The 24,890-nt window shown below is 34.8% G+C and overlaps 1 protein-coding gene, 1 long non-coding RNA gene and 1 other non-coding gene across 16 annotated transcripts in view; 2 read left to right on the top strand and 1 right to left on the bottom strand.

Annotated features, from left to right (window-relative positions):
* The window catches only part of LOC128316437 (uncharacterized), an 83,734-nt gene that overhangs the window by 11,995 nt on the left and 46,849 nt on the right, over positions 1 to 24,890 (bottom strand). The window contains exon 3 of the long non-coding RNA XR_008300354.1: positions 8,942 to 9,004. This is a non-coding gene — a long non-coding RNA (uncharacterized LOC128316437). The remainder of the gene's footprint in view (positions 1 to 8,941; positions 9,005 to 24,890) is intronic.
* Positions 1 to 24,890, top strand: part of OSBPL8 (oxysterol binding protein like 8) — a 153,969-nt gene that overhangs the window by 98,101 nt on the left and 30,978 nt on the right. For all 14 annotated transcript variants that reach the window (XM_053226509.1, XM_053226511.1, XM_027071206.2 and 11 more), the window contains 6 exons: positions 7,610 to 7,680; positions 13,729 to 13,806; positions 15,556 to 15,657; positions 17,652 to 17,855; positions 20,647 to 20,731; positions 22,021 to 22,192. In XM_053226509.1, the coding sequence (XP_053082484.1) occupies positions 7,610 to 7,680; positions 13,729 to 13,806; positions 15,556 to 15,657; positions 17,652 to 17,855; positions 20,647 to 20,731; positions 22,021 to 22,192 (712 nt within the window). The remainder of the gene's footprint in view (positions 1 to 7,609; positions 7,681 to 13,728; positions 13,807 to 15,555; positions 15,658 to 17,651; positions 17,856 to 20,646; positions 20,732 to 22,020; positions 22,193 to 24,890) is intronic.
* LOC113602913 (small nucleolar RNA SNORA41) lies at positions 8,420 to 8,550 on the top strand. The gene has a single exon (XR_003424441.1). It is a non-coding gene; the product is annotated as a small nucleolar RNA SNORA41 (small nucleolar RNA).

The raw sequence follows: 24,890 nt of genomic DNA, 5'->3' as shown, positions 1-24,890 counted from the left end.
TATTTTTTCTTGGCTTCTTGTGAAGATTCATGCTGACAGGTGGTTATATGCATCACTTTGAAATACTGAAACACCTTATGGAAGGTGTTACCTGGGCAATTAATTTATTATAAAGTCACTGATTTCATTTTCTTGTCCAACAGTGTTTCAAAAAAGAATTGGAAACCATAGGCCTGAACTAAGTAGCATAAGCTGTAAATAGCATTCATAATCTGTGTTTAGTCTTCTCAGTATAGCATGGTTACTGTCATGCTTCTTATGTTCTCAAAATGGTGTACAAATACCTTTTAGTATTTGTATTTATCAGAAGTGGCTTTTAAAATACAACGTACTGAAATTTTTTAATGTTATTAAATACTCTATTTGCTTTTACAGTGTGACTTAGTTCTATTTCTGCATTTGTCTATTTCATTTTTTAGCCAGCAAGGTTGCTAGCAAATGTTTGCTAACCTTCATGCACTGAGTCTACTTAATATTAAAGAATAATCATGTGACTCTACTAAACAACAGAAAACTTCACTTTTTAAAAGTTTGGTATTTACTTAATTAGGTAACTAAAGGCAGAATTGTCTGTTTATCTTGTCAAAGAATATACTAAAGTTTACCCTGGATCGATTTATTTGAAAGAAAAAGTAAATGGTTATCTTTGTTTTCTGATTCTTGAAATAGAGAAAATCATATTCATAGGGATGCTTCCACATCCCTTTTTTACAACCAACAGTTGTATTGCAACTAGCCATGATAGAAAGCAATTTTCAATATATTTTATCAGCTAAGAAATAGAATGGAATTAGGTACTTCAAAGAAGTGGCTTTTTATGTTGTTGTTTTTCCAGTTCAAGAGTAGAACATAGGAGCTTCTGGGTGGCTCACTCAGTTGAGCGTCAGACTTTTAATTTTGGCTCAGGTCAGGATCTCAGGATCATGGGATCAAGCCCCATGTCAGGCTCTGCACTGAGCATGGAGCCTGCTTAAGATTCTCTCTCTCTCTCTCTCTCTCTCTCTCTCTCTCTCTCTCTCTCCCTCCCTCCCTCCCTCCCTCTCTCTCCCTCTCCCCTCTGCACCTCTCTCCCACTTGCACATGCACTCTCTCTCAAATTAAAATAAATAAACAAACAAACAAACAAATAAATAAAACAGAACATATATTTCTTCTGGGACATTTCATTGTACTGAAAAATAAATTTAGATGCATTTATAATTATAATTAGATGCATAATAATGTCTATCTGACATTATTAGAGGAGAGGTTCTCCACTGGTGACATTGAAAGATAATTTTGTCTTACTATTTTGAGCATAACCTTCTTTTCATTTTAGTTTCCTTGGGAAAAAAATTACTTTTTTGTCACTTGTACCTTAACAAATATGTTGGAATTATATGGAATTATTATGGAAGTATGTAAAAAATTATACTTTATCAATGATGATAACACTTGTATTTTGTTAACAGCGTAGAAGTTAAGGACAACGTGTTCATTTGTTTAAGAATAATATTCCAGGGACACCTGGGTGGCTCAGTCAGTTAAGCGGCCCAGGTCATGATCTCACGGTTTGTGGGTTTGAGCCCCACATCAGACTCTGTGCTGCCAGTTCAGAGCCTGGAGCCTGTTTCGGATTTTGTGTCTCCCTCTCTCTCTGCCCCTACCCTGCTCACACTCCATCTCTCAAAAATAAATAAGCATTTAGAAAAATTTAAAAAAAAAGAATATTCCATTGGATTAGTAGGAGGAAGTAAACTCTGTGTACTACTACACTACTTGGAAATATCTTTATGACCACAGATTTAGGGAAGACTTTAAGACCAGAAAGCACTAACCATTAAAGGATGAGATGACTAAATTTGACTACATTAAAATTAAGAGCTGTTTATAAAAAAAAAAACAAAACATGGAATAAAAAGACAAGCCATAGAATAGGAAGTTATTTATGAAACACAGTTGGTAAAGGGTAGTATCTGAAATACATCAGAATTGCTATATAAATCAATAAGAAAAAGATAGGCAATAAGTTGTGTTTTGTTTGTTTTTTAATGCACAAACGATCTAAAGAGGTCCTTCACAAAGAGAAAGTTAAAATGACTGATGTGAGAAAATGCTCAACATTGTTAATAGTCAGGGACCTGCAAACTAGAACCTTACGGATACATACACACACATATATATACACACATATATGTACACGTTGATAATACACACCCAACAGATTAGCAAAAATAATGTTTGTCAATATTGATGTGGACATGAATAAGGAGAAAGGAGAACTCTTACACACTATTAGTAGAAAAATAAACAATTTTGTTATCCTTAAAATTGAAGACACACATATACTATAACCCAAAAATTCTGCTTCTAGGTTTAAACTTAGGGAAACTCACGGATATATTTGTGTGTGTATATATATACATACATATATACATATACATATATATATACAGTGTGTGTGTGTACACACACACACACACACACACACATGTTGACTAGGATACATTTCAGAGTATATTTGTGGCACCATTGTTCATAAAAGAGACAAACTGGGAACAACCCAAATGTTTATCTACAATCAATGGATAAATGGTGATATAGTCATGCAATAGGATTCTAATCATCAATGCAAATGAATGAAATACCTGCTTGACATGCTGGTAAAGAATGTTTGCAAAAGTCAAGGTAGTTACTTTTGAGAAGAGTGGATTGTGATCAAGAATGGCACTGGGAGGTGGGGAGGATCTTACAGGATTTTGACAATTCTGTTTTTTTTATTTGGGTGGTAGTTATGCAGATATTCACTATATACATTAAATTACACATTTATGTTTTATGCATTTTTCTGAAGCTGTCTTTCACATATTTAATAAAATAATTGCAAGTAACAAAGTACACTATTGTTATTTTTTGGATCAATTTATCAAATTTCTGTGTTTGAAAGGGTAGATAAGGATTAGCCCTTTCTTTTCAGGAATTCACAGTCAAGTATGGAGTATGAACATGAAAAATAATTGAAGCAGATTGTGATAAATATGGTAGTACAAATGTATGAAATGCTCTATGTCTCAGAGAAGAGGACTGCTAACTATGCCTACACAGTCAAAGCAAGGCCTATCAGAAGAGGTGGCCTTAGGTCTTCAGAGGTACCCTGGCATTCTAAAAACAGCATGAATTGTATTTTACTATTTTTTTTAATTTTATTTTTTTAATTTGAGAGAGAGGGAGAGGCATGTGCGTGCAGGGGAGGAGCAGAGGAAGAGGGAGAAAGAGACTTTCAGCAGTTTCCACACCCAGTGCAGAGCCTGATGTAGAGCTCTATCTCATGACTGTGAGATCATGACTTGAGTGGAAATCAAGAGTCTGAAACTTAACTGACTGAATCACCTAGGTGCCCCATAAAAACAGCATGAATTTTAAAGTTAGACCTAAGTTTCTATCCGCTCTGACACTTTGACTTAGTGACATTAATCAAATTACTTAATTTCTGGGAGCCTTGATTTCCTCAATTCTATAAAATAGTTAATATTTGGGATTTTTTAATAATTTTTTTGTGTAATGTTTATCTTTGAGAGAAAGAGAGAGCAGGAGCAGGAGAGGGGCAGAGAGAGGGAGACAAAGAATCCAAAGCACAGACCCCAGCGTGAGGCTTGAACTCACGAGCTGTGAGATCATGACCTGAGCTGAAGTTGGACGCTTCACTGATGGAGCCACCCAGGCACCCCAACACTTGGAATTTTTTGTGGTGTTTTAAAGATTAGAAACTAAAGCACTAGCATAAGTATCATAATCACAAATGTTCTTACAAATGGATATTGGTTGCTTTATTGTTTTCATTAATACTGTGTTACTTATCATTGATGAATGAATCAGAATTAGGCAGGTAAAAAATTGGTTAAAGGGATATAGACTAAGTGAGGAAGGATGTCAAAGTGGAAGTCTAATAAACTAATAGAATAGAGAAGGCTGGGTGAGTTTTTATTTTCATTTTTATTTTTCCCCATTAAAAAAAATATACTTATTTTGAGAGAGAGAGAGAGAGAGAGAGAGAGAATGCTGGTGGGGGAGCAGCAGAGAAAGAGGAGAGCAAGAATCCCAAGCAGGCTCCTTCCACACTGTCAGTGCAGAGCCCGACAGAACCCAACATAGGGCTCGATCTCACATACTGTGAGATCATGACCAGAGCTGAAAACAAGAGTTGGACACTCAACTGACTGGGCCATCCAGGTGCCCCTATTTATTTTTTAATTGAGGCATAACTTACATATAGTTAAATGCACAGCTTTTTGAATTTTAAGTTACACATAGACACATGTAACCAGTTCCCAAATCCGCAGAAGACTCCCTCATGCCCCTCAAATCAGTTCCTCCTACAACAAAGATAAACCACTGTAACAACCTCTAACACTATAGATTAGATTTGCCATTTCCTGAACTTTATATAAATGGAATCATACAATGTGTGCTTTTTTTTTTTAATGGGAAGACATGGCTTCTTTCACTCAATATTTATGTCTGTTTTATGTAATAATAATTGGCTCTTTTTCATTGCTGTGCAGCATTCCATCGTGTAAATATACTGCAATATATTCTATTAATAACCATTTGAGTTGGTTTCAGTTATTGGCTATTATGAATAAAGCTGCTTTGAATATTTTTGTACTTTCTTTTGATATATATACAACCATTTCTTTCAGGTATATCTAGGATTAGAATTGGTTTGTGTAGAATACCCATATATTCAGATTAAGTACATACTTTCAAATAGTTTTCCAAAGTAGTTATGCCCCTTTATACTCTCATCAATGGCAAGTAGACTTCCAGAGGCTCCACATTCTCATCTGTACTTGGAAAGTGTTAGCCTTTTTAGTTTTAGCATTTTGATGGGGATATAGGTCTCTGTTATCATTAAGGCAGTAGGGAGAATAGCAGGAAGATCATTTACTGCTAAAGTCACTTATACACAAACTTGGTAAAAAGTCATGATCTGAAACCGTTCTGCTTTTTTTTTTTTTTAAGTTTATTTATTGATTTTGAGGAGTGGGTGCACAGGAACAGGGGAGGGGCAGAGGGAGAGAAATAATCCCAAGCAGGCTCCGTGCTGTCAGTGAAGAGCCAGACACTGGGCTGGATCTCACAAACCAGGAGATTATGACCTGAGCCAAAATCAAGAGTGAGACAGTTAACCAACTGAGCAACCCAGGCGCCCCTGTTCTGCATTATTAATAATTATGGTCAATAATAATGTGTCATAGGCTTTAGGATTTTGTCTATAAATATCACTCTAAAAAATTAAAGGAGTGGGGCGCCTGGGTGGCTCAGTTGGTTAAGCGGCCGACTTTGGCTCAGGTCATGGTCTCACAGTTTGTGAGTTTGAGCCCCGCGTTGGGCTCTGTGCTGATAGCTCGGAGCCTGGAGCCTGTTTCAGATTCTGTCTCCCGCTCTCTCTGTTCCTCCCCACTCGCACTCTGTCTCTCAAAAATAAATAAATATTAAAAATAAAGGAGTAATTTTAAAGTATTTTGAATCACCACACATGGTGGAAAATAAAAGCCTAAGAAGTATTTTGGCAGACCCCTTTTTGCTTCTAATAAATATGCTTTTATTTTACATGTCTTTAAGAAACCAGCTTTATACAGACTAAAGTGTCTAGAGTGACACTTTGTGCTTTGCTTATTTTGGAATTACCCTTGAAAACTTAGTGTACAATCTGGCAATATTTCCTTTTTAAGGCTTTTGAACATTTTTGTATGTTCCTTGCACATTATGCTGATTATCTACTTGTATTTATCCTTAGTTGAAACTCCCAAGTATTTGACCAGACTTGGCATCTTGCTTTATCCCGCTATAATTTTAAGTAACTTGGGAGTCATCAGGGCCAGCTTTTAAAATAATGATTGGCAAGTTTGAGGTATAGAGAATCTTTTAAAGTGGTATATTCATTTACTGGGTTTGGCAGGTAATATACAACAAAGGTTTATGATTGTCCTTTTTTAACATTAGAAACTTTCTGTGAGACTTATTTGCATGTCAAAGTCTATTCAGATTTATAACTTTCACTTTTGTTTTAATTTACTATTACGCTTTTAAAATAATGTGTGAAAGTAGAATGGTTTCTACTTCAAAATGGGTGTTAATCTAATAAATGGATTGGGCTAGATTCAGCTGAAACCCAAGTCAGTAGAGAAATTGAAGTTGAAAGTCTGTTCTTGTGAGAATAAATGATGTCATTTTTTTTATATTTATAATATATACTTTTAGAAAATTTTGTTCTTTTGTACATATATGTAGAAAATCTTTGAAGTAACTTATGTGAGTTTGTTAGTATTAAGGATTACATATTAACAAAATGTTATTATTCTGAGTAAATATATAACTTCAGTTTGCTTTATACTCAAGTCTAAAATTTTGGTTATTTAAAATTTCATGTTGCATTTATGAAAGTTCTTTTCCCCCTAGTATTGGGTTTGAGTGATCCTTCTCCTTACCATAGTTGGGAGGACAGGGGGAGATTCCTTCTTCATATTACAGAAAATAATTCAACCAAATCTCTGGATTAGGAAATTGGAATGGATTTGTTTTTAGCTAATATAAACCAAATGCAGAATAAATGGTATCACTGGTATGTTAGAATGGATTTCTAAATGCTTCAGGCAGTGGTGCTACTGATGATTTTTTAAGTGCTGTTTTATGAACAATTATATATATATATATATATTTATTTAATACAGGCTTTTATTGGATTTAGAACAAATAATTATAGGGAAGAGTTAATAATACTTGCCCTCAAAGTAGAAAGAACATTATTAAAATGAGTACTCCTTTTACTTGACACAAAAATTTCAGTATTAACATTTCTCTTATTGTGTTATAATAACATTAATTTGTTAATTGCCTTGGCACAGTGTTACATTAATGTGTTACATGAGTGCAGGGATCTGTGCATGTTCATCCCAGTGCATTGGTGTATTTTAGATTTATCTTTTTACAATTTGTGCAGCATTAGTGCCAACGATCATCTTAAGAGTCAATATTAACTGAATGTGTACTATGTGGAAAATGCTATGCTAAGTGTTTTCTTTTTCTTTTTTTTTTTTAATGCTAAGTGTTTTCTAATGGATCCTCATGTAATTCTCACAGTAAGCACATTGTTAGATTTTTTTAAGTCTGTCCCTCAACCTAGATTTATTTCCCTAGTCTCTCAAAACCAGTTCTGGAGTTGTTTCCAATTTGGCAAGAGGTGTGAAAAGTATGTTGAGTTGTTTCTGTCAGTTAGGATTCTTCATTAGAAAACCGCTCACTAGAATAAAAGCTCCACAAGGCCTGAATTTATACAAAGTGTTCTGAGATCACAGAAAAGAGGTCTTGAGCTTGATGTTGATGGATTCAGGAAAAGACTTCATTGCCTTTGTAAGCCTTAATTTATTTTAAAGAGTTATTAAGCTACGTATGATCCCTTAGAAATCTTTTAAACTATAGTAGTTTAACGCTATGTTTGGTCTAGGCTTTTTATACCAGTGTTCATAAAATATAATGTATATTTGAAATTGGATGACTTATATGCCTCTACTTTCTAATGCCTACATGCTATATAGTAATATTGAAATGATGACAATGTGTTTTAAAGGTTTGGACAGAGGAAAGGAAGACATTTCTCAAAATAAAGATGAATCTTCACTTTCTATGTCAAAGAGCAAGGTAAGCATATGCTGTCCCCAAATACATTATTATGGCATTTTTCTAATATTTAAGATGAGGAACTAACACTAAAATCCTATCCAATTTTTATGACATGTTTTTATGTTGGTTTATCTAAACCATGATCCACTGGGGTTGATACGGCTGCTGTTGATTACTTGGGAATACAGTCTGTTGGTAACCAGTGTGTTCTCTCCAGAGTTCTGTTGTTTCTGGTATGTCTATTATAGTAACAGACCGAAGTCTGAGGGTTCCATTCAGATAAATTCTCAGGATTGGTGTGTGGTTTTGTTTTGTTTTAATTCTTAAGTGTATTGAGTTTATCTGAATGACTATCAAAATACATACATTTTACCAAAGGCTGAAGATCTCCTGCAGTAGCCTGCAGTTGAAAGATCTCTTCTTAGATAGAATAAGATAAAGTTTCCTAAATTAATGATTCTCAAACTGGGATACTTGTGCATATTCTTACTGTTGAGAATTTGTTCTTTAAAGGGTAAAATTCAAATTTGAGAAACATTGTGTAACACATTGGTTTTCCTTTCTTAATTCACTAGATTTGCTATAATTTGTTAAGGAATTTGACTTCTGACTATTATTTCTGGTCAGGTTTAATAGCAGAAGCAGCTTTTGTTTGTGGAATCAAACTTCAGTGACTGTAAGAAAACCCATTTCTTAAACTAGTAAATTCTCTGCTATTCTCAGAACTGGATTTTGGTTTTAAAACCCCTTATTTTTCTTCCACAGCTACTGGTCTGCAGCTGTTCTTATGTAGCAGTTGTGGCATACCTCTGTGGGAGAGAAACTGTTCCATGATTAAACACCTCTTTCTTAGCAAAATTGAAGTGGGCATATGTGTGACAAACAGAAGATGAAAAAAACCCTACATTTTTGTTTCCATTCATGGGAATGATTGGGAGGAGTCCATGATATGTATATATAATTTTACATAAATTTTATCCACACTTTTCAAGTATTTATTACATAAATATCATATGTGTAAAAGTACTCGGGATGAAAGTTTAATAGTAATTCATATATATATAAAACATATGAATGAGAAATTCCTTGATCATTTTATATGAGATGTGTTATTAAAGAAAATTAAAGAGGAAATAATTTATCTTGGGTCTTCAGTGCTAGAAATACAATGAAATTTATAGAACTGTAAAGACCTATTTTCAGGCAGTTAATGCCAGAATTGGCGAATATGTAGTAGAGCAGTATTCCTATTCAGAAGCCTAAATACTTAAATACTTACATATCACAGTCACCCATATGAAGTCTCTAAATTGGGAGGTGGGTGGCAGAGAGAGCAGGGAGCCTGAAAAGAAAGTTTACATACTTTACTGGAGCAGGATGCATTAATGAAAAAAGCACAGGCTTTAGAAATGCACTTTGAGAACAACAGCACTGATCATATATGACTCTTTAAATTTGAATTAACTAAAATTGACTGGAATTAGAAATTTAGTTCCTCAGTTACACTAGCCACATCTCAAGTGCTCAGTAGCCACATATGGCATTTCTGTCATTCAGAAAGTTCTGTTGGACAGAACTGTTTTAGAATAAAAAGTGTGAGTTTGAATCTTACATACGTTACCTATATAGATACTAATTACAGTGATATTAATAGCTATTTTGTATTAAGAGCTTACTGTGTGTCCTCTTAACTCTCATAACGATACTTGAGGATACGGGTATTATCGGCCCCATTTTATAAGTGAACAGACTGAAACTTAGAGAAATTAAGTACCTCTCAAGAGTCAAAGTGGCTTTAGTTTTCTTGCCTGTGCAAGGCAAGTAAGATCCACACCCCAGACTGTGATACCGCAAGTGCCTGGCAGAGTACCTGACTAATAGTAGGTATTTGAGAATTCATTTTCTTTCTTTGAATAAGAATTACAGTGAGGGGCATCTGGCTGGCTCAGTAGGTAGAGTGTGCAACTCTTGCTTGTGGTTGTGAGTTCAAGCCTCACTTTGGACATAGAGCTTACTTGAAAAGAAAAAAAAACAAAAAAAGAATTACAGTGAATGGGGATTCTTAATGTGATAACTAGTGTAAGTAAGATTAAACTCATCCTGTTATTTTCCAAGCTGGAACCTATTGATTCCATCTTTAGGTTTAATACTTGTTAATTCTGTTAGCTGAAGAGATTCATAATTGCTAGTTTGTCCTTAAATATTTTAACACATAACCTAGTCTCTTGTTTTTCACAACAATCTTAAAATTTATACATTTGTCATTAAACTACATTCACATGGAATTCTGAACATTTTAGTCTCAACATTTTGTTATTCCTTCTTTAATCAGTGTGCATAACTGACTTTGTCTCTCTCAAAAATAGACATTAAAAAAAATTTTTTTTTTTTAATTTATGAGTTATGCTAACAGCTCAGAGCCTGGAGCCTGCTTTGGATTCTGGGTCTCCCTCTCTGCCCCTCCCCCACTTTCACTTTGTCTCTCTCTCTCTTTCAAAAATAAACATTTAAAAAATTTTAAAAAATCAGTATGTGTAACTGAGCCCATCATAATTTTAACTGTATACTTTTCTGAACTTGATACAAAAAGTAGTAATACTGCCATTTTGATCATAAGATTTGGGATTAAGTTATTTCTTAAAATACATGATTAAGACCAGTGAGCACAATGGAATATACCCTTTTTTTGGAATACACCCTTTTTTACCCCCTCATTTTTTACACCCCCCCCATTTAAAAAAATACAGTTTCTATTTCTCATGCATTCTGTAAATGAGTGTGAATTGGAAAAGTCAGTTAATGAAGTCATCCCATCTTCCTGTTAGCATTTTTATTTTAATGTTTATTTACTTTTGAGAGAGAGACCGAACGCGAGTGAGGGAGGGGCAGAGAGAGAGGGAGACACAGAATCTGAAACAGGCTCAAGACTCTGAGCTGTCAGCACAGAGCCCGATGGGGGGCTTGAACTCATGAACCATGAGGTCATGACCTGAGCCAAAGTTGGATGCTTAACCAACTGAACCACCCAGGTGCCACCCTGTTAGCATTTTTAAAAGAATTTTTACTTTAAAAATTTGTTTTTAGCTTATTTATTTTGAGAGAGGGGGAGTGGGGAGGGGCAGAGAGAGAGAGGAAGGAAAAGAGAAAGAATCCCAAGGAGGCTCTGCATTGTCAGCATGAAGCCAGAGGTGGGACTTCAACTAAAGAACCCTGAGATCATAATCTGACCTGAAGTCAGGTGCTTAATTGACAGAGCCACCCAGGCGCCCCTAAAAGAAATGTTGTCCATCTCAACAGAAGGAGTTACCAGCAAGGGTACTGTGTCTAGTGGGATAAAAGGAATCCTGTTACAAGGATAGTGGGTTTTTGAGCCAAGATCTATTTATTGACTTGATTTTCCCCTCAAACGTACATCTGCCCATCTATAGATACTCTGAATCATCTATCACTTGCTATAAAAAATATATTTACTTGGACATTTAAAAGGACTTTCCAAATCAGAATATCTGATATAGTCATAGTAACTTATTATCATCATCATCACCATCATCATCATCATCATCCCTTATATATGTAGTATTTTTTAGTTTTCAAAGCAAGTTGAAAGTATTCTCATATAATGTTCATTTAAAGGTCAAATTTTTGACAGCATTTGCAATCTAGGAGATAGTCACAAACCTGAAACACAGTACATACAACTACGCTATACACATCATATACACTACCTCATTTAATCATCAAAGGAATCCTTAATTCCTGTTGTTCGTGAAGATAAATCTTAAATTTGAGTCTGGCTGAGAGTCTGTGTGTGAATAGTTTTAAAAGGTGAGAAATCATTAAAAAGGTGGCCAAGAGCCTGAGACTGGGAATTAGGTAGACCAGGGAACAAATCCCAGCTCATCTACTTACTGCCTCTATGACTTTGGGAAGTTATTTTTAGTTGGTTAGTCTTGGTTTCCTTATTAGCAAAGGGGAGATACTACTACTATCTCATAGGGTTGCTGTGAGGATGAAGTATTTAGAATAGTTTTTGGTAAAGAATAAGTAGCCATTAATTTTCATTAGCATTTATTCTTCATTTACCAGTATCTAAGAAGTACATTATAATACACATTTTCCTATTAAGCTGGGGGAAATAGAAATCATCCTGTTCTTCTGACAGTACCTTTGCCATCCTTGGGTTCTCAGCGGCAAGAAGAAGACAGAGACCTGTTTGGCTTGAGGAATTTTGTAAAATTGTTTTGATATCATAATCTGTGCCATTCTCAGAGTAAATTGTATGGTGTTTCAAGTCTAGTCCTGAAAGGAGTGACTTCAACAAAAATTTAATTGGGTTAACCCCCACCTCCAGTAGTTTGTAGTTCTCTTCTGTCTAGTTCAGCCAGTTATTATTACCACCACTGTAACAACCCATATTTTATACCTAGTAGCAGAGGCATTTTCAGGAGAGGTAAAAGAAGTGAGTTGCAAATGGTAGTTTAATTTTCATTTTATTAATTCATCAGGTATTTGGTGAGCCCTTTCTTTTTCCCAGGTGTTACCTGGGTATCATTGGTGAAAAAATATGGTCCCTGCCTTCATGGTTTTTAAAATTGAGTGAGGGAGTTTATACCCAAAGTTTTTTGGGTTTTTTTGTTTTTTTTTATCCGTGAACACACCTAGTGATATGCACATTGGCAATTCAGCATTTGAAAACCACCATTTGGATCAAGCCCCCCATACTTTCTTGGCACTAGGAGTCACGCTTAGAACTTTAAGTACCTGTGTCTAACAATAGATAAAACAATAGATAAAAATGAAAATCATAGAACACAAAGCACTAAACATGTTTAATTGTATTGTTCCAAGATTTACAGAAGCAGTTTTCATGTTTATGCTCTTTTATTCTGGTTAAAGAATGTAGTTTCCTTAAAAGAGTGTTGGATTAAGAGACCTAGATATCCCTGTATATTTATTATTTATTGTTAGTTTAGAAGATCATGATTTGTAAAATGGAGATAAAACCACTTGTTAAATCTATTTTTCAAGGTTCTTGTGAAGATCAAATGAAAACAAATATAAACAAAGTCTGGAAACAAGTTTAAGACCATAATACTCAAGGGGCACTGGATAGGTAGGAAGAAATAGATGTTAGGAATATTGGTTTTTAAACACTACAAATGAGATAGTGTTTTAATACTAATTTCTGAAGATCTATATATTTCTTTCCATTGGAGAAGTAGCAATAGGGCAGTACGTGCGGTAACTTGCTAAAATACACGTGGTTTGGTTTTTTGATTTGGAATATTTTAAGTGTTAAAAAATTAACATTCCTTTGGATACTTTTGTTTTAAGAATAAATAATTGCGTACGTTTCCTAGAAATTGTCTAGAAAATAGAATGCAAAAATTTACAGATGATCTTATTTAATCTTATATTGTGGTTTAATTTATTGACTAGGTTATTTTTAAGTCTGTTTTTTTAGTAATCTCCACACCCAATGTGGGGCTCAGACTCAAGACCCCAAGATCAAGAGTTGCATCCTTTTCTGACTGAGCCAGCCAGGCGCCCCTGATTAGCGTTTATTTTAGTACTTTTGTGGGTTTAACATGGATTAGTTTTTAAACACAAATGCTTTATAGGGAAAATTGACATTTGAAAATTTGTATTTGGCTGTATATGCTGTATATAATTTGTGTATAATGTATATAATTTGTATAGGCTGTATCACAGTGATAAATGGGAAGAATGTCACAAACATAGCTTTAACATTAATTTTTTTTTTAATTTTTTTTTTAACGTTTATTTATTTTTGAGACAGAGAGAGACACAGCATGAACGGGGGAGGGGCAGAGAGAGAGGGAGACACGGAATCGGAAGCGGGCTCCAGGCTCTGAGCCATCAGCCCAGAGCCCGACGCGGGGCTCGAACTCGCGGACCGCGAGATCGTGACCTGAGCTGAAGTTGGATGCTTAACCGACTGAGCCACCCAGGCACCCCTAACATTAATTTTTATGTGCTGTATGTATAGAATAAGTGAAGGTTTTAATTATTATTTCTTTTTTGTTCATTTCCCTGTGATTTCAGTCTGAATCTAAACTTTATAATGGCTCGGAGAAGGATAGTTCAGCTTCAAGCAAGCTCACAAAAAAAGAATCTCTCAAGGTTAGTTTCCACAGCTATTTCATAAATAACATTATGCTTTGCATGTGCTTTTGAAAGTAGGATAACAGAAAAAGATGTATCTCCTAAAGAAAGAAAAATAATGTTAGACAGGCACACATAAAAACTGTTACTATTTGTGTGGCACACTGGAGTCAACTGAAAAGGCTACTTGATGACCATCCAGTGCCGCTTCAGGCCTCACCTTGCCGTCCAGAGGCTGAGGACTGGTGTATCTGCACAATTGTACCTGAGTTAGGCATATCACTGTGTTGTAGAACACATGGGAAGCTGTGATGCTTTTTGACATTCAAGTTTACTAAAAGTCATGGGCTGAATTTGGCCCACAGATAGATATTTTGTTTGACCCACACAATGGTTTAAAAATTTGCAGTAACAGTTACAAGTTCAGATTTCCAGCCCCTAAGAAATACTCCCTTTGGACTGTCTTCCAGAATGACCACAGATCCTTGACCTTAAGAAATAACATGCTTTCCAGTCCACTCTAAGTCCCTGCATGGTCTATTTTACCCCCCCTTTTTTTCTTACATCTGATCCTATATGCATTTGTATTTGCAATCCCATATTAAATCTGTTAATTCAGATATGAATATTAATAAGGACCAAAGTCTGAAGTATTTTGGTTGTATAATTATTAAAACTTCTTTACTATTAAGTGCAACTAGGAAGGTTTTATAGCTAAGAGAAGTTCATCACTGGGAGTTTTCCACTACTCTTCTCTCGTCTGTGTAATAACAACAGAGCAATAATGAGACTGTTAATCCACTCCTGCCTTCCTAGACTATCTCACAGGTGACTTTTGAAAGTAAAACTTTAATATTTTGATTGAATAAATACCACTTTGTGGTTTCTTAATTATTTCTTACATCATAGTACAAAGAAGGAACAAAATTGCCAGTTGCAAATAATCATAGCATTGTTTGTAAAATGAAAAACTGGTAACAGAGTGGATTTCCATCAGTGAGAGAACTTACTAAGAAAAATTATAGAAGCAGTATAGCATGGTGGTTAAGACCATGTCTTTTAGAGCCAGTCTGCCTCTGAGTTGTGCCTGCATGACTTACTAGCTGTGTGATCCTGGGCAAGTTACTCTCTGTGCCTCAGTTTTCTCATCTGTAAAATAAAGATAATAATTGGCCTACTTCCGAGGTTATTTCAAAGATTAAATGAGGTAGTACATGTAAAGTGCTTATTAGTACAGTAATTGGTGCACAGAATATGCCCAGTAAATATTAGCTCTTACTGAGATAGGCATGGAAGTGCTCCAAAAAATATTGAATAGAAGAACCTTTTTAAAAATGTGTTTAAAAAGGTAGAACCACAAAAGCTGTATATTTTTTAGGTTGTATACATAGAAAAAGCCTGAAAGGATAGTGTTTTCTGGAAGTGTTAACAGTGGTCAGTTCTGAGGATTGGAATAGGATAGGGTATAATAAAGACAGCTTTAGTTTTATTTGTGTTGTTTGAAATTCTTACCATGAGATTGGATTCATGTATTGTGTGACTAAAAGTAAAATTCTTCAAAAACATACAGAGCTAGTGATCAGAAAAACAAGATTCTAAACTCTAAAAATTCCTACCAGCTCTTTAAAAGTTCTTTTATCCTAAGAAGCTAGAATTCTAAAAGAGGTTTAGAATTGTATGCTCTACATTCTATAGACCTAAAAAATTTGGAAAGAAATTGCCCATTTCTAGTGAATTTTTAATTTTTCTATTATTTCTGTAAAATAGGTGCAAAAGAAAAATTACCGAGAAGAAAAGAAAAGAGCCACAAAGGAGTTACTCAGTACAATCACAGATCCTTCTGTTATTGTTATGGCTGATTGGTTGAAGGTCAGTTTGTATTGAAGCTTGAATTCAAATTGCTGGATGTTTACCTACAGGAATAGGAAAGCCCAAAGAGCACCTAAAGCCTACAAGACAAAAACTACTCCTGGGATGATTGTTTTTCACTGGCAAACTATTAATTGTATCCCAGAGGTTCTATGTTCTAGTCATAATGGGGAGAAGGAAACTTAATATTGTCTGTCTTGACAATAACATTGAAAATGGATAGCAGTTCTTTTTAAAGGGCTTTTTGATTTGTGTGACATTTATATAATCTAATTTTGCTGTTTAAATTATTAGTATTTATATAGGTGTGGCATGCATTATTGAGAAGATATGAAACAAAGTTAATATAAAAATTGTTATTTGGAAAGGATTAATTTTCAGAAAAACATGCATATTGCTGTTTCCATACCTTCTTTTGGCCTCTGGTTATTTCCACTTACTTTTATTTACTTTTTTATCATCCCACTCTTTCTTTCTCATTCTTCTTTGGTAGGAATCTTTCAGACTAAATGCAAAGTGTAAGAATGATCTAGTGAGACTCTGTCTCCCAGGAAATTTTAGTATCTGGCATTAATCTAAAAGTCACCCCAGCCCTGAAAGCTTTCTATTCTCCCAAAACATTGGTCCAGCCTCCAACGTATAATCCTTATGAGATCTTTTGTCAAAGTTCTCTTACTAAAATGGGAGCCCAATGATAGTTTCCTTGTTAGTTCAGGTAGTGCTGGGATCTTCTTCAGTGTTGTACTAAAGACACGTTCTGACTTATATTGACTCTACTTAGAAATCTTTATGCTGTATATCTCATGTGGGTTTTTCAGAGCTAAGCTTCCTCTTCTGACATAGGATTTCTGCAGCTAACCCCCTAAAAGTGTCCCTAACACATCCCCTGGCTGACTTTCTAAATCATAACCTTCATTCTGATCATTTTCCATCCATGTTATACTGTCACATGTCCCAAATACAAAATGTTATCTCAGGGTAACTCTTCCATTTGCTTCTCTTATCTCTCCGTTTCTTTTACATAAACATGTACTTTTCTCAAAGATTTTCTCTCTTCTTCATTCCTGACTCCAAACTCCCCATTTCTAACTTTTTCTTGTTTAGAGTTATTGTGGTATGCCTATTTCAGGGGTTAGGGAGCCCTATATTTATTTCATAATTCAGGTAAGTGCTTTGGGAGAGCAGATGTTTTATAGTAAATAAAAGTGAGGATAATCCTAGTTTTTATTCTAAGTAGTTTAGCATTCTTTTCAGTATTGTGAATTCAGTGATTTGCATAGAAACATTTTTAACAGATGACAGAAATAGACATTGATAGGAAAAACCAGTTATAGACCTACTATTGACATAGCCTTAAACCCTGGGATGAGGAACATTTTGCGACTAGAGAGAGATTCATGTAACTGTGTTTTAAAATTTTTCCAAGAACTTAAATGGCACATTTTATGTAATTACTAAGAACAAAGTAACTTAAAAAAGGTAATTTTAGGGGCTCGAAGGAGGTTCTTCCCTCTTCCTACCACTCAGTGAATATTTAGGGAATGCCTGGTGTGCATGCTGGCAGTGACTTCAGTACTGTCAATGTAGGGGGTAAAAGGGGAAAGAATCTTAAAAGATGGAATAATCTTATGCTCCCACAAATAAAATTACAATAGACGGTAAGAAGAAGAGAATCTTGGGACTAGGAAAAGTATATTTTAATGGCCCCTGAGCTGGCGTGGAGGGTTAGGAAAAGCATTCTATTCTACTTGGCACATTACTTTGAAACTGTTGACCTAGCCTCTAGGTAGACTTTAAGTTCTTCAGAAGCAGGAGCCATGCTTTTTGTCTTTCTGTGCAGTCCTTGACATCTAGTAGCTTAAAAAAAAAATCTATTGAATCTTAAGTGTATATGTTGTAGAAATTTTAGATATTTGCCATTACTGAATTTGTATCTTGTGGAGCAAAAAAGATAAAAACAGCTTTATTTCCTAAATGAACTTATCTTTCTGTAGATTCGTGGTACTTTAAAGAGTTGGACCAAGTTGTGGTGTGTTTTGAAACCTGGGGTGCTACTGATTTATAAAACCCAGAAAAATGGTCAGTGGGTAGGAACAGTCCTTCTGAATGCCTGTGAAATCATTGAGCGTCCATCAAAAAAGGACGGCTTTTGTTTCAAACTTTTTCATCCTTTGGAGCAGTCTATTTGGGCAGTGAAGGTAAGCACTCTGTTATATAGGTGAAAGGTAAAGATGACAATCTGTAAGTAGAACGGAGATAAATCGATTAACCTAATGATTGCTAACCTCTGCAAGCACTTCTAAATTTGCTTGTTTTCAAGTGCATTATTCCTCTTTTTTCTCTACCCACAATGAATTGTGTACCAAAAGGCTTTGTTTACCGTTAAGATCTAACTTAAGGGATCTTAAGCCACCTGGGTGACTCAGTCAGTTAAGTGTCCGACTTCAACTAGGGCATGATCTCGTGGTTCGTGAGTTCGAGCCACACATGGGGCTTTGTGCTGACAGCTCAGAACCTGGAGCCTGCTTCAGATTTTGGGTCTCCCTGTCTCTCTGCCCCTCCCCCGCTTGCATGTGAGCAAGCTGTCTCTCTTTCTTTCAAAAATAAATAAGCATTAAAAAAAACTATAAAAAGATCTGACTTAAAATTTTTTGAGGAAAATGTTTCCCAAATTTACTCTGTACCTTATAAACTCTTATCCATGGGGATTCAGTTTGTAGTGTGTTTTTAAAAATTTGCAATTACCAGAGCACCTGGGTGGCTCAATTGGTTAGGTGTCCAACTTCAACTCAGTTCATGATCTCACAGTTTGTGGATTCAAGCCCCACGTCAGGATCTGTGCAGATAGCTCAGAACCTAGAGCCTGCTTCAGATTCTGTGTCTTGCTTTCTCTCTGCCCCTGCCCCACTCATGCTCTCTCAAAAATAAATAAAAATATTTAAAAAATAATAAAACTAAAAAGCATAACTGTGATCACTCCTGTGTTCTAAAAGCAGAAACTTAGGAAAATAGAAACGCCTTATTTGATTAACTACCAAGGGATTCTACAAACATTAGACATTCCATGTATGCTAACGGAAATAATGAATTTAGTTAAATTCTTACAACGCAATAATTGTTTCAGTTTCTAAGAAGATCAGTTATACATGAATAAAGGGTTTAGATGTTCTCCCTTAAGGAAAACCACCTAATTGAGATATAGAGTTAAAATAGCTTCAGCTTAAATTTTTTTTTTTTTTTTAGTGTTGCTTAATTAGGCAGTATACATACACCTCTTAAAAACCTGGACTTTTAACCTTTATTTCAGTAGTCTGTAGTCATACCAGGAATAAATTTAGGATTAGAGAGTTAGTTTCATTCTGGAATTAGGTACTTCCCATAGGGAAAGAATTTAACCCATAGAACCTCTGTTAACTATATATCATGTGATTCTCAAGTAAGAAAAAAAAAACCACTTTCAAAACCTTTTATGTACAGTATTCTTTACTACTACTCTTAGGAATTGTAAGGATTATAATGAATTTTTTTTTTTAATGTTTTATTTATTTTTGAGAGCATGTGACTGGGGAAGGGGACAGAGGATTTGAAGCAGGTTCTCTGGTGACAGCAGAGAGAGCCTGATGCAGGGCTTAAACCCACAAACCGTGAGATCATGACCTGAGCCAAGGTCGAATGCTCAACCAGCTGAGCCTCCCAGGTGCCCCAGAATTTTAATGAATTTTTAAATTATTAAAAATTTTTAATGTCAAATTTATTGAATTCCCAATACTGGTGGGAGGAAAATTTGCACAATTAGACAATCATCAGAATATTTTCCACAAGCAAAATATGCTCAGGATATTGTTTAAACACCTTCAAAGTCAGTATCTATGATTAAGTAAAAGTAATATTTGTGAGTTTTTACTTTGTATTAGGGACTCGAACATTTTATATGGACTCTTTTTTAATTCTCATACCTTTAAGGAGGTTATAATTTTCCCCTGTTACCTAGGTAAAGAGATTAAGGCCTAAAGAGTTTACCTAAGAAATTTTTCTAGCATGGAACCAAGCTTGAAACCTAAGCAGTGTGACTAGATCCTACTCTGTGATGGTTCTAGGAACGGGCCCATAAATTAGAAAGCTATTTGAAAATACCCAAGGGATATTACAGTATTAGTTAAAATTATATTGACTTTTTCTACTTTTTCATTTTGAATCTTTACCTTCTTTATGTTTATGCTTCTCAAATTCATTTTATTCTTTGATCTTACAACTTAAAATTATGCTTTACTATCAAAATTATACTGTGAGTTCATCCTCAGATTTCCTTCCCAAAGAATAACTGCGTTCACCTAAGATTAGCCTTGGTGATACTAATTATTTAGGGTTCTTGGTGTTGTATACTCCTAAAACAAATAACCCTCGCCAACAACAACAAAGAAAAAATTCCATTTTATTTCTGGAAAAATAAAATTAACTGTTTTAGTTAGTATTTCATAACAAGTATTTTATAACAAGTATATCATTGGTTATAAAACAGATTTTTTTTCCCCTAGACCTATTCAAAATTCATTTCTCTTTTTCTTATAAATTTTATTTCCAGGTTTTTTTTAGGCCTCTAGAAATTTAATGTTACTTAGTATCTTTTGGATGGAAATTCTCTGTTAAATTAAACTTTGGTCTAGTATAATAAGTTGCAGGTTTTTCTTTACTATGTGAACCATAAATAGAGATCATGTTTAATGATAGCTCTAAGTTGTTCAACTTTCTATAAAAGATGTATACTTGTTCGAGGAGGAAAACTTTCCTTAATACTTACTTTCTTAAAACTTTACCTAATATTTTTTAAGCATAAAATTAAAGCTTGTTTGCTTTTAGATTATTATAGGTAATAGTGGATAATATGAAGTTGAGATTTCATAATATGAACTGTACACCTTTTCTTTGCTTTGCTTTGCTTTGCTTTGCTTTGCTTTGCTTTGCTTTGCTTTGCTTTGCTTTGCTTTTCAGGGCCCCAAAGGCGAAGCAGTTGGATCTATAACTCAACCCTTACCTAGCAGTTACTTGATCATCCGAGCTACTTCAGAGTCAGATGGTAAATACAGATTTTGATGGATTTGATTTTGGCCCTCATTTTTCTTAAGGGTTTATTTTATATGCCACTGTGTATTTTCCTTTGGGGAAAATCTCTTTAGTATGGTACTGGAGCAGACATATTGTAATTATAAATTGCTTATAATACTAAAATCATTAACTTTGTAGACAAAAATCTGATAGGAAGGAAGCACTGTATAATTGAGTGATGAATTAGCGAAAGTTTTCTTCTTCATCCTCCATTGATATGTTAACACTCTTTTTACTTTCATTAGTGTTCTTCGTGGTAACTCACTAGGTTTTGTACTTTTAGAGGTACATTTAATATTATTTGTATTTTGTTATTAAAAATTAACATTTATACACGTATATACTGTTTTGAGTTTTTTTATATAGAAGATTCAAATACAAATTTTTCTGCAGTTAGTAACTTAATATTTAATTCTTGAAGCAATATGGAGAGGGTAAAACTTATTTAATGGGAAAGCCACACTAACTTTAAAACCTTAATAATTGATAATGGATTTCTTCCTCACTTTTATGTTTTATAGTTTAGACTAACTTAACCTAGGGGATCTTGTAACCTTTTAGAGTTTACTTTTACCTGATGACTATTTTTAAAATGTCATAGGCACAAGCTTATGTTATGAAAAGCGTTTTACTTGGCTGATGTTTCCAACAGATATGGAAATATATACATTTTAAGAGCAACTAACTTTTATTTTGCTAATACAGTTCTAAATTTTAATTTAAAAATAAAGTTACTAGTGTTTCTACTAATGCGGCAGTTAATGACAGTATTGTACAGGCATTTATTTCCATGACTTCAGATTTTCGTACCTATAAGTAAAGTGGATGGTAGTAAACCTGAGGTTAGACCTTTTATCAGAAACAAAATATTAATTTGATAAGTTTGTTTATAGTAGAAGCATAAACCCTTTAGTGTATTTTCTGTACCTTCGTTGGTAGCTACGAATTATACTACCTGTTAATGTTCTAAGACTTTAGAAGTAAAGTGTGTTTATTTTAGATTAGGTATACTTTCTAATGTGTTCTATATACTGTTCATTTACCCGTGGTTTTTAGATGCTTGGTCTGTGAAAAGCACTTGCTAAACTGAAAAACTGCATTAAAAAATCCTTGCAAGATTTTATATTCACGTGAACTTTTCCAGTGAATGTTTCTCAAAGAAATAATAGTATGCTTAAAGGTTAACAGTATTAAATTAAGATGGATCCTTGTTTTTATAGTTTCTTAAACTATATTGCTTATGAATCTGTGTTCTTCTAGGAAGGTGCTGGATGGATGCTTTGGAGTTGGCCTTGAAATGTTCTAGTCTTCTTAAACGTACAATGATCAGAGAAGGAAAGGAACATGACCTGAGCATTTCATCAGAGAGCACACATGTGACTTTGTATGGCTTATTACGTGCTAACAATCTCCACAGTGGTGACAACTTTCAGTAAGTAGCTATTGCCACTAATTTGGTGATTTTTAGAAGGGACGATGTTATTCACTAGGTTAGTGGCAGGCCTAGAATTTTTGTGGTGTATCTAGAATTGAACGTGGCTGTTTTCTTCCCATTATATGGTCTGAGGCCTGATTTACCACTTGCTTATTTGCTGTAATAAGGTATAGAAAGTTATTTCCTTTATTTCAGCTAATGTGAAATAGTTGTTCTTTCCCAAATACATACCTTTTCTTTATACATGGTGTTCTCTCCATTAAGAATGTTTTCTAGGGGCGCCTGGGTGGCTCAGTCGGTTAAACGTCCGACTTCGGCTCAGGTCACCATCTCGCGGTCCGTGAGTTCGAGCCCCGCGTCGGGCTCTGGGCTGACGGCTCAGAGCCTGGAGCCTGCTTCCGATTCTGTGTCTCCCTCTCTCTCTGCCCCTCCCCTGTTCATGCTCTGTCTCTCTCCGTCTCAAAAATAAATAAACGTTAAAAAAAAAAAAAAATTAAAAAAAAAAAAGAATGTTTTCTAGTCCTCTTTGCTCTTTTTTCCTTTCATAATCCCATTCTTCAAGACCAATCTCAAATATTACATCAAATGCAAAGCGTTTCTTGCTTCACAATAGTGAGATATAATCTGTTCTTCTATTACTGTTTTGTAGCACTTTTTAATTTTTTTGGTAATGGCACTTGACTTGCTCTGCTTGGTATTTGTGGAATGCTCCTGTTATACCACAGGTGTTTCAAGTTGGAACTGTATCCTATTTGTGGTTTTATACCCTGAAACATTCATTGTAGTTAATACTAAAAAAAAATATTTCCCTGGGGAAACAAACAAGTACCTTAGTTGAGGTTCAAATCTCTTTTGTTGCTTTGGAGGGAAACTTAGACTTCTCCTCCCTTGCCCCAGTATTCAGCCTCTGCTCTGAAGCTACTTATTCCCAACAGCACTGAGGTTACTTTCCTCAAAGTTAGGAATGGGTGTTTGTTGGCGCCCCTTCCCAAGATTTTTCCCTTGAAGCTCTTCGGCTGTAAATAGTCCATTGTTTTTATTGAATACCAGATAATTTTTAAATGCTCTTATTTTGGAATCTTAAAAATTCATCTGCACATATTTATTCATTTAAATTTTTGAGCCTCTTTTGTGTATGAGACATACACTTTGCTGTATTATTCACTGCATTATAAATAGGGAGATGTATCAGGTATGATCCTAAATTTGAATCCAGTGCAACAGCATACTAGCTTTCTGATCCTGGAGAGATGTTTTATTTTGTTTAAAACCTATAAAATGCCAGGCAACTATAAATGATAGGAAGATAAGAATGACACAAACAACCAAAGGAGAGATGCTGTAGGGTAATACAGGATCAGGAGAATTTAGAAGTTGGAAAGATAACATTCAGCTAGGGAGTCAGAGGGAAGATCAATATAACAGATTTTTACAAAGGTAGTCAACATAGCAACATTTTCATTTGGCCGTATGACAAAACATGAGCTAAGAGATGCAGAGACCAGGTAAGTGGAGGCCTACCTTTGAGATACATAGTCTGCCTAGATGTAAGGGACAGGGAGTGGGTAAAATTAAAGAAGATTACAAGTTTTAAATCTCAGTGACCGATAAGATGATAGTAAAATAAAGGAGCATGTTGGGAGATGATAATATATTAAATAATTGCATATGTTGAGGATGCATTGGCCCCAGGACATATAAGTGATATCAGCCAAGCGTTTAAAAAAACATAGGTCTGAAGCTTATTTTGCATGCATGGGTTTGAAAATCAAACAAATGATGGTGAAGGCTTGAAACTGGCAAGCCTGCCAAAGGGGAGAGAGGACAGAGAAAATAAAAGAGGGTCAAGGAAGATTAAAATATCTTACAGATGGAAGGAAGTAAAAAGGATCAGAGAGCTCAAAAAGTCAAACCACAGTTACATGGAACCGAGGCACTAATACCATTTTAAGAAAAATAATTGTCACAATCCTGTAATGCAGAGAAGTCACAGAAGGTGAAGATTATACAAGGCCACTGGATTTGTCAACTAACCTGTCATTAGTTACCTTTAAAGGAACAGATTCAGTGGATTTAGGGGAGTGAAAACCAGATCATGAGAGATTAAAGAGTGAATAGGTGATAAGAAAGCAGAGACAGCAATTTTAGACTGCTATTTTAAAATATATGATTATAGGGGTGCCTAGATGGCTCAGTGGGTTAAGCATCTGACTTTTAACTGGCTCAGTTCATGATCTCCCGGTTTGTGGGATCGATCCCTGCATTGGGATCTGTGCTGACAGCGAGGAACCTACTTGGGATTCTCTCTCCCTGTCTCTCTCTCCCTCCCTCACACGCATGCTTGTTTTCTCTCAAAATACATAAAGAAACTTAAAAAAAAACATGATTATAAAGGGAAAGAAAGAAAATAATTACCATAAGAATGAATTTCTATTAGAAATTCTTTGGTTAGAATCCAAATGAAGATTTTGGAAAAAAGTTTTTTTAATTTTTTGAAGCTGGAAGTGAGTTTTTTTATAAGTTCTATTTTGTACAGATTATTAACCCTAATCACTGTATGAATAGGGTGGGGGTAGCATCTTAATCTGTTTAGGCTATAGGTTTATTTCCATAAACTGAAATATCCATTTCTAGTTCTCCTTGGATTTTTTTTCTCAAGATTAAACCTGTGAGTCAAGTATTAAAGAGATATAAT

This window comes from Acinonyx jubatus, chromosome B4, assembly GCF_027475565.1.
Source record: "Acinonyx jubatus isolate Ajub_Pintada_27869175 chromosome B4, VMU_Ajub_asm_v1.0, whole genome shotgun sequence".
Classification (NCBI taxonomy): Eukaryota; Metazoa; Chordata; class Mammalia; order Carnivora; family Felidae; genus Acinonyx; species Acinonyx jubatus.
The sequence above is the reverse complement of the archived record's forward strand: the minus strand, read 5'-3'. Positions and strand labels throughout refer to the sequence as shown.